The 9,939-nt window shown below is 38.3% G+C and overlaps 1 protein-coding gene across 6 annotated transcripts in view; it reads left to right on the top strand.

Moving 5' to 3' along the window:
* Positions 1-9,724, top strand: part of PLCH1 (phospholipase C eta 1) — a 3,453,772-nt gene extending 3,444,048 nt beyond the window's left edge. For 4 of the 6 annotated variants that reach the window (XM_044070508.1, XM_044070510.1, XM_044070507.1 and 1 more), the window contains one exon: positions 7,276-9,724. In XM_044070508.1, coding sequence (XP_043926443.1) covers positions 7,276-9,380 — 2,105 coding nt within the window. In that variant the 3' untranslated portion in view covers positions 9,381-9,724. Of the gene's footprint in view, positions 1-6,958; positions 6,988-7,275 lie in introns of those variants that run through there. The other 2 variants (XM_044070512.1, XM_044070513.1) reach the window with 2 other exon arrangements.
* The last annotated feature ends 215 nt before the right edge of the window (positions 9,725-9,939 follow it).

The raw sequence follows: 9,939 nt of genomic DNA on the forward strand, positions 1-9,939 counted from the left end.
CAGGGATGTTCCTGTACACATTTCTACCCTTAACACTGGTATTCAGGGTCATTCTGAAGATTCAAAAGGACTCCCCAAAGATCATTGTGCTGACTCTTTTCTGGCCCAGGTAACAGTGGTTCCTCCTCCTTTAGGTCATGGCCAAGGGAATTATCACAAGCTTCTTCACAGACCGATCTTACGCACACAAGTCAAGAGGCGTTTGATACACCCTAACTTGAAACAACTTCAGATAGCTGCTCGGATGATAGAGTTTTAAAACTTTTAGGCACCTGTTTTCTGAGTATATGCAAGAGGTATTAAAAGAGGCAAAGACAGCTGCTACTAGGAAATCAGATATTAACAAATGGAAAATATTTTATAGCTGGTGCCAAGAAAAGAACCAGAACAGTTTTATTGCTTATATTTCTGTGGTTCTACTGACCTTTCTAACTCCTCTGTAAAGGTCCATTTGTTGCCCATTTCAGCATGTCTGCTTACGTATGTTCCCTTTCAATGCATTCCCATGTTCATTTTTTTCGTAAGGGATATTACATTACCAGACTTCTTAGAAAACTGGTGTTTTCTCCATAGGATCTCAGCTTTGTTTTAAAAGAGTTAACTCTTGCTTCAGTTGAACCGATTCTTAAGGTTGATTTGAGGTTCTTAACATGAAAAATAGCTTTGCTGAGAGCTCTGACTTTTGTGAGACGAGTGTTTAATTTACAAGCTCTTACAGTGGGTAGTCCTTATCTCTTGTTCCACAAACTTAATGTTTCCTTGAGAATTAACCCTTCTTTTATTCCTAAATTGGTATCCGACTTTACTTTGAGCTAAGCTATCCATTTCCCTGTCTTTTTTCTAGAACCTAAAAATGAAGGAAAAAGGACCCTTCATACTCTAGATGCCCACAGACAGCTCGGGTATGATCTTGAGAGAACTAAAACTTTCGGAAAATCTGATCAGTTATTAATTTCTTATTAAATTAAAAAAGACAACCTGTATTAAAAGACTATTTCCATGGGATTTCACATGCTATTATCTTTTGTGATACCCAGCACAATAAGAGAATTGTAGGACGCGGTCAAGGATGACACTACCACGACCTTTGTTTCATTTGTACCTTTTGGGAAAAAGTGGATTCCGGGAGTATACTGGAAGCAGCAACTTGATCCTTTGTACATACTTTTACACAGCAGTACAAACTAGATTCCTTCTCGAGGTCTAGAGGAGGTTTGACCATCCTCTTTGAGCTCCTGGACCCTCATCCTACCTCTTCCTGGTCAGGTTAAACTATGGCAATCTACCCATATAGCTAAGGCTACCTCAGCAGTGATCAAATGCTGACCATAGTACAGCTGTCTAAGTGAACTTACAACAGTAAATGTTTGAATGATCACTGGTATGCTAGCAGCTTCCTCTCTCTCCATCTATCATACTTATTTTTGTATGTTTTTGTTGCAGGTTGATTTCATTTTTAAATTCCTAGCATTGAATTCTTTCCTGGCTTTAATCTCCATTTTTCATTTGACATGAAAGCTCTGAAGGGCTTGGTGCCCAAATCATCACTTTTCTTCAGCTCTGCTCAGGCTGATAACATTTTGGGCACATGGAAGGTGCCCTTAAGCTTTAGAAGCTGGCCAGCTGCTATAACCTATGCAGAATGTAAACCATATAGCTAAGGCTTCTTTAGCAGTGATCATTTAGATGTCTACTGTTTTGGTAAGTTTAGTTACACAACTATACTTTTTCTACCCTTTCCTCAGCACCTTTCTTGTCCAGTATCCTATTAAGTCTTTGTGAAAGTGTATTCCCTGACCTGTGGATGCTTTTTCCTTCCATATGTCTAGACATCCACCTGCATTCATGCAGTTTTCAAAGTTATACCTCATCTTTGAGTTGTAGTTCTTTTTCAAAAATAGCCTTTCTTCTCCAGCTCTATTGCAACATTAAAGTCATCCCATTTGATTTCTGTGCCTTCCATCCTCAGTTGCTCCCACTGTTCAGAACATTGTATGAAGTCCTTCACACCCTTGTTAGATCCATATATGTTGCCAGTGGTACATCTGACCCTTCCTTACCATATTAACCATCTCCCTATCCACTTTTCAGTATCATCTCTGTTATCACCTCTGTTCCTTTCTTGAGTAGCACAGCTACCCGTGGGATAGTGTCAAACTCTTTTTGGGGTATTTTGAACTTAAAATCATCATCTTCTTCTCTGAATTCAAATTCTTTCCCTAGAATAATACTGTATCCCCTATATAGCTTTGTAAAGCCTTGTGTGTGTCTGTTTCCTCCTAATTGGGTTATGTGATCCCCTCGTCTTCCACTTGATCACATGTTGGTTTCGCTTTATCCTGTCTTCCTTGGTTTCTACCTCCCTTTCTTCATCTGTTGGGTGCCTTCTCTCTTGGCATCTGTTCTGAACTGAACATTATGTTTGTAGACTTGGGCCCCCTTTCCCTATGCATTCTGGTTATCTTTCATGATCTCTCTTTTTGTCATGACAGACTAACCCAAGGCTGGTGTTTACAGTTTTAATTTCTTCAAAGTATAGTTGTCCTCTTAACTTCCCAGCCCCTCAGCATGCACCTTCCATTTGCATTCCAGATAATTTAATACAGTCTTGTTTCATTTGTGCAATGCATTCCAGTCTTTCATTATTTTGGCTTTTGCTCTATTCATACGCTTTCAGTCTTCTCTTATATGCAGGACTTTAGAGTGTATATATGTGTAACTCTATCCAAACTCACAATGCAAATGAGGCGGTAAAGAGATTTTTCCTTGTCAGCTGCCATGTCCCTATGCCTCTTGCATTTATTTTCTCCATGGGTTATGCCTTTTCCCCATTCCAGTTCATCAAGTGGTTGAATTCCATATTTTTCTTGACTGCTTCACCTTTCGTTGCATGTCCATTCTATCCTTTTCTGGATGGCTTCATGACTATTTACTTTGTCCCCTGTATCTCTCATTTTTCTAATTTCCTATTGTACATGTTAATGCTGTCTGTAATGCTACTGTCCAACTTCCCTTGTCCAGTAGTTAGCCCTCAGGGTTCCCAGAGATGTTTGAGAGGTGAGGCTTTCCTTTCCCTGTTCCTACTTCTACCTTGACTACTTCTCTTCTTTGCCCTTCCTTTATCCTTGGATAAGCCCCTAGCCCTTCTCTGCCTCTCACAGCTTGCTTCCTTTTTGTTCTCTTTTCATGTCTTACATGTTGTTCGCCATCTTTGTCCCTTGTTCTGCTGTTATCAGATCAATTTATCCATCTACTGCTTGTTTTCACAATTTAGTTTTGTCTTGTTTTGATTTCTTTGGCCAGTGTGCTTGTGTTTCACATCTTATTTTGTTTCTTCTGTCATCTCCTCTCTTCTCCCCATCCCCACACAGATTCCTGCCAGTCCATGTCAGACAAGTGTGAATTGATATGCTTTGTGTGCATTGTGCCATATACATATTTTTCCATGGAACATTTCTATTTCCTCCTTGTTATGCAGTCTGAGATGATCTCTCCACTGTACCACTATTAATGCACAATGACTAATCTGTAAAGCTTATCCTATACTTTTTAACTTGGTTATTGTGTTTACCAGCTCATGTCTGTGCCTTTCTTGGGAGTTGGAAAAGGCCTCAGCCACCCTTATAAACATTCCTACAAAGAGAATTGTTTTCAGCAGCCATGCTTGCTTAAGGACATCATATTTAACTTTATAGATTTGCAGCCATGCCAAGTAAATGTCCAGATATCTTCTCCTTACACTGACTGCACTCTGTATGTGTTTCCTTTATCCATAGTAACTGGAATTTTTCCTGTTACATACACTATATATTACATCTGTGATGTTAATTAATCTAATTGTAGTTTTGTCAAATGTTATTAATGTTTTATTTTTGCAAACCATCATTATAAGCCACCACTACTTCACACTAAAATAGCTAAATTGATTGGAATTGACACATTCTGTTAACATACTCACTTACTGTTAACTTACAAACTGCTTCATTATCCGGAAAATACCCATCTCTTAATATCAACATTCCCCAAACATAATCTTGTGCTCTATAAACAAATCTTCATTCATCATAACTAAATCTAAAACCATTGGAGGTGTTTCATTGTACTCTGTGTAGCAAAAAAATAAATAAATAAATAAAAAAGCAGCTCTATCCCAACTCCTTTGAGAGTACTCATCTCCTTAATGTTGAAAGGTCCTAACTGAAACAGCAGCTCGTGGACTCATTCTTGGATTTGTACTTGCCTATCCCCAGGATAGAGTCAACGCCACATAAAAATCTTAAATGTTGTCTTGGTGATTACAACTCCTAGGATACGATTCCAGTTTACTCTACCTCCAATTCCAGTCAGCATCTTTAATCTACTTACATGTGCATTTGCCACACTTTTCTTTTTACATATCGTACCATATGTGTAGGAAATATATTTTGGATTACAGTAAGTGATTGTATTTGCTAATGTTGAAATGTTGGAATATACCTCATTAGGTGAGGGAATGTATGTGTGTGTGTTTATGTTTATGCATGCGCACACACGTGTGAACATATGTGGGATAATGTTACAGAAAGGACTAGGCAACCAGACAGTTTGTGTTTTGTGTGTGTGTGTTGTTATTGTAGTAGTAGTGTAGGTAGTGTGTGTGAATGTCTTATGTAGCTTTACTTTCCTGCTCATCCTTGCTCATATGTGCTAACCCTGCCCCTGTCCCTAATTCCAACCCTGCATATTATCTTATGGAAACTCTCTCCCTAGCAGACAAAGTGAGTCTGCTGTTACTGTTTCTTCTGCTTTGTTTTGTTTTTAGCTAACTGATTGTGAAAGGAGAGTATTTGTTTTACTATTGTAATTGGTGGTATGTAGTTTCCGTCCTCCTTTTGGTCTGTAAGTGGGATGTTCCTTAATCTGAAGGAGTGTTGAATGCCTTAACAAGATGAAGCAAAGCTGCAGAGGCTGGGCCTACATTATATACAATAACAACAAAGTTCCACCACACAGACAAAGCCAGATACACAAAACAACCAATAAAAATAAATAGAATAAGTGATACCGGCATCCCAAAGCTCAGTAAAAAGATGAACTTGTAAAACTGAATTTTGAAGCAATGTTAATAAAACTCACATTTTACAAGTTCATGTTGTTACTGAGATTCATGGTGCTGGTATCACAGACAGACCACTGTTGGTTGGCCTTGTACAGTAGCACTGTGTGAAAGTGCAGGGATTTTGTGATGCACAGGTGAAATGATCTTTCCAATAAATGCTTTTTTCCTTTCATTTTGAGCGATTCTACAGTGCATGATGTATTTTGTTTTGTAGATTATAATGTAAAGTACTTTTTATTCTTGACTTACAAATTGTTGCATCTTTACTGTGGAGAGTGATAGCAAAACAAAGTACTGTATGCACTACTGAATGATGCATATTTAAGTAAAAATGAAGAAAATATTCTGTTGACTGAAATACCTTGTCTCCCCTTCACCATGATATTGGGATGGTTCTTGAGAAGTGTGAAAATAGGCCGTTCCTCATTTTGACTGTTTTGTTACCGATTGCTGTGTCCTGTGGGCTACATTGGCCTCTTGACGTATTCAGTTGTCTATTATCACGTGCTAAACTGTGAAACAAAGGGAGATTTGCAGTAGTATGGTGACAGTGTTCCTAGCCCATAATATCAGGGATGATAGTTTGAGCCTCACAGCAGTTTACTATCTATTAGTCTAAATTTCCCATTGCACTGCATAAGATGAACAGTGGTGCATGAAGGGACTGGATATGCTAGACCTATACCTACAGTAAAAGAAGGACTCAACAAGTCCAAGGCCATTGGCTTGGTCACACATTTATCTCTGTTTTCTTTTGTTGCTGCATCCAGATTAACTTGGGTTTCCTTTCGCTGAAATCTCTGGAACACTGAGTATAATTTGTTTGTACTGCATTGTTTTAGCATGTAGAATCTAACTGTTGATGAGCCACTGTAGCCATTTCATGTCCAAAAAGACACTACCCTTAAAGACCTTCTAAAATTGCACCCGCTTACAGGTACTTCACTGTAGAAACAGCTGTTATTACGGTGACAGGATGCTCTGCAGTGTATAATGGTATTTGTTCCTCGACTGCTGGAATATCTGCATTATCTTTTTTCCCATCATCTTCTGCTCCACTCCTGTTCATGAGACAGATACATAATATTGTGTCATGGTATAACATGCCAGGAGCTCACACTGTCCACAGCTACTCCTGGTATTGACTAGTGACTGACAGCAGTAAGAGGAAGCTTTATCCATTCTTTACCTGGCTGGCTTTATCATGCCATCTGACCATATCAACCTGGTATATTTATCAGTATATATTGCTGAGTTTATTGTAAATTTGCACACCCACCCATCAGTTTATTTCCTTCTGAGGTGTCCTATTTTTTCAGAATTATACATATAATTCATTCTTTCTGTTACAAAAGTGCAGAAATGTGGTATGTGTTTGTTTACTTTTATTTGTTTTTCAGCCAGAACAGACTGCTGGCTTGATTATGCGCAAATCTTGTACTGAGAACTGTGTTGACCATTCCTACTTTGCTATTTATGGAAAATACAAGCTGTAATGCCAAAACTGCCCCTGCAAATAGCCAAAAGTGACCTTCAGTCTAAAGTTATTTTTTTATCTACAGGTTACACAACACTGCTACTAAATCCATTATTTCATTGACAAGTCTGTATGTCTTCATCTTTCAGTAGAAAAATAAGTTTAAAAACTAAAACCACTTCTGATGACAGCTGTAGAATTTGATGCCGTAGATGTTAACAATGACTTGAAATTGTAAATTGCAATGTAAAATGTGTTCAGCAACAAAAATAATGTTTACAGAGTCTGAAAGATATTTATTATTAATGCTTAAGATAACAGTGGGTTATGTTCTATTTTTTTAACAGTGCTGTTTTGTTCTGTTTTGTCATGTTTCTTTATAGTACAAATCTGAATAGGAAACAACGGCAGGTAATCCTAAATCTTCTGAGTAAGACACATCATTGCGAACATTATCAGATCAACTAAAAAGGAGTTCCAATGAAGTGCCTGCTGTACTGTATATACATATATATATATATATTTTCACATATAGCATGTCACATGACTTAGTCTTGTTTTTAACCTGCACAACCCCATAATGTTTCCCTTCACAGTTGTACTTGGTTTCAACATATTCCATTTGTCTCTGTCATAATTTACATGTTGACATGCTGGTTACACTTTTATCCTCCTAATTTTTTTGTATTGCTTTTGGTAGGACAAAAAGAAGATGATAGGCCCTTGAAGGAAGACTGTGCAGAAGGAATGTGTTCAGCACCTGTGGACTTTTTAACATCTAACCAGCCTCTTTCTGAAGCATCAAGCCAAGACACCCACACTTACATGAATTACCTGCAGGGAATGGCTGTAGATGAACAAATCAGAGAGACAGAGTCTTCCTGTTTTAAAATTGAAGGCGGTTGTAATACAGAACACTCCAGGACCCAGATTGCTGTGGCACCCGGAAACATGCCAAAGAGGGTCTGTATAGAGCAGGACAAGGAAACAACCCAAGAAAGAGTGCAGAAACAAGAGAAGGAAGACAATACTGGAGGTAAGGAAGAACATAGTTGTCAACATTCAGAAAGAGTGACACAGAATGGGAACCCTGATTCATTACAGTACTGTTTTGATGAGAATAATACGCTAAGTCCTAATGATTCACCAATAAATATGCCTTCCCCAGTTAGCACAGGTAGCCACATTATTAATGGAGATCTGTCCATGCATGACAGTACAATTTCACATCTAATTGAGGCTGTATCCCTAACAAATGATAGTGATTTAGGCAGTTCTGTTTCGGCTTTGATCAGTCAGTTTGAAGAGACTGGTGATGGTACCAGTCTGACCATTGTATCAAGTTTGCATGGGCTAAGCAGTCACACATTTAGCTTAATGTCGGGGTATTCTTGCATTACTACATCTGAAAAGAGCACACACCCAAATTCTCTGTTCCCTTGTGTAGAATTAAAGGAGGAATCATCACCAGATGTGTCAGCTGACACAACAGTGTTTTCTAGTCCAGAGACGTTGGATAATTCTGCATTTACCATAATACATGAAGAGCCATTGTCCACAGCTTCTGTATATAACCTAAGAGACAGGACTGTACATTATGCTGTAATGAATTCTGGAGAGAGTAGCTTTGTATCATCTACCTGCTCATCTCCTGTGCTTTCAGGTACTACCCTGAGTCTAAGCAACGAGACACACTGGAATCAATTACAAGCCTTTAAGATGCCAAGTATTGCCACTTCTGCTGACCTGGCTTCTGATGATAAATATTCTAATCCTATTTCTGTAGACTCTGATGGTAGCAGCTTAACAGAAGCTGTTGATTTTCATGACACCCCACTTTCTGAGCAGGGCTGTAGCAAAACAGATTACATAGACTCAATATTTCCAAACTCCTTGAACTGTACAGATATCAGTCATCAAAATGCCAAATGCTTCAGAAGCTGTAGTTGTTTATTTTCTGAAATTGACAGATCCATTAGTGACACTCCGATTGTTTTATCCACAGATGAAAAACTTTGTACAGCATCCAGTCAGTGTACTGAAAAGATGTATCACAATGGCTTCCAGACTGTAGATGCAGACAGTGAGCGGCTGAGAATTTCTCAGCAGCTTCCTCGTGATGAAATGTATGCAGTCAGTAACACATCATCAACAAACTTTCATTCTGTATCTGTTGTCAAACAGCCCAGCCCCTGCAAGTCGAAGAGTCTTGGAGATCTGACATATGAGGATATTTCATGCAATTTTCAGAGCAAGTATAAGTATATAAATAAGAGTTTTAAAGTAACTGGTGTGCAAGACAAAAGAATAGTTCCAGTAACACCCCAGGGACATTACTCTTCAGACCATCTGACAGAGCAGCTACGAAGACTTGTTTCCTTTGAACAGGAAGATGACAGTCCTGTAAAAAGCATGACTCACAATGACAGTGGTAACTTACAGGGAATAGACAGGAAACTGTCTTCAAGAAGCCAAAGTAGGGTGAGAAACATTGCAACGAGAGCGAGAGAGAGACAAGAGGCCAACAAGCAGAAACTGTCCAACTGCAGTGTTGCCCCTGGTGTCATCATTAGAAAGAAACCTCCAGCACATTACAGTGCAAACAGACATTCCACTGGTTCTTACATAGCTGGCTATCTTGATCACCTTAACAGCGAAGAACTAAATGATCGGGGCATACCTGAAGGGGCTTGCAGTTCTTTGCACTGTGGACAAAATGATCACTTTTATACTGATGATTCTGTTTTTCAGACAGAGTCTAGCCCTACCAGTGAGGCAGAAATTTATTTTCTTCTCAGACTCTAAACTTGTATATATATATATCCCTTTGAATTGTGTTCATTTATGTTTTAACCTTTTTTAAGAAATTATAGAAACTAGCATTCTCTGGTTTTAATAATTGTAAGAATGCATTTTAATTGACCTTCTCTTCCTCACGATTGCTTTCTTCTTTTGAAAGACAGTGTAAATAATTTCTTTAGGGAAAATATTTGGTATCTTAACTGACCGTGTATTCTTTGCATGCAGCTGACATGTTTACTAAAAACAACTTGAATTTGCAATGCATGTACATTTTAATGACATCATTCTGTATATTTGCACACACAGAATGTTGCATTAGATGCAATAAATACCACCATTTCTTTAAATGTTTGAAAGTTATTGACTGCTGTTGGGTCTCAGTCAGGTTATAATTGTTTCTTTTGTAAACATTTTTACATATTAGCTGTGTGCATACAAACCTTAGTCATAATACATACCAAGACATCTGTACATCTTGACTGAATCTTTTTTTTTTTTTTTGTCCCTAGCGATCATTGGGTAACAATTTACAGATACCATTTGGATGCATTCACTGCCATTT

Source organism: Protopterus annectens, chromosome 4.part1, assembly GCF_019279795.1.
Source record: "Protopterus annectens isolate FY-2018-M chromosome 4.part1, PAN1.0, whole genome shotgun sequence".
NCBI classification, from domain to species: Eukaryota; Metazoa; Chordata; order Ceratodontiformes; family Protopteridae; genus Protopterus; species Protopterus annectens.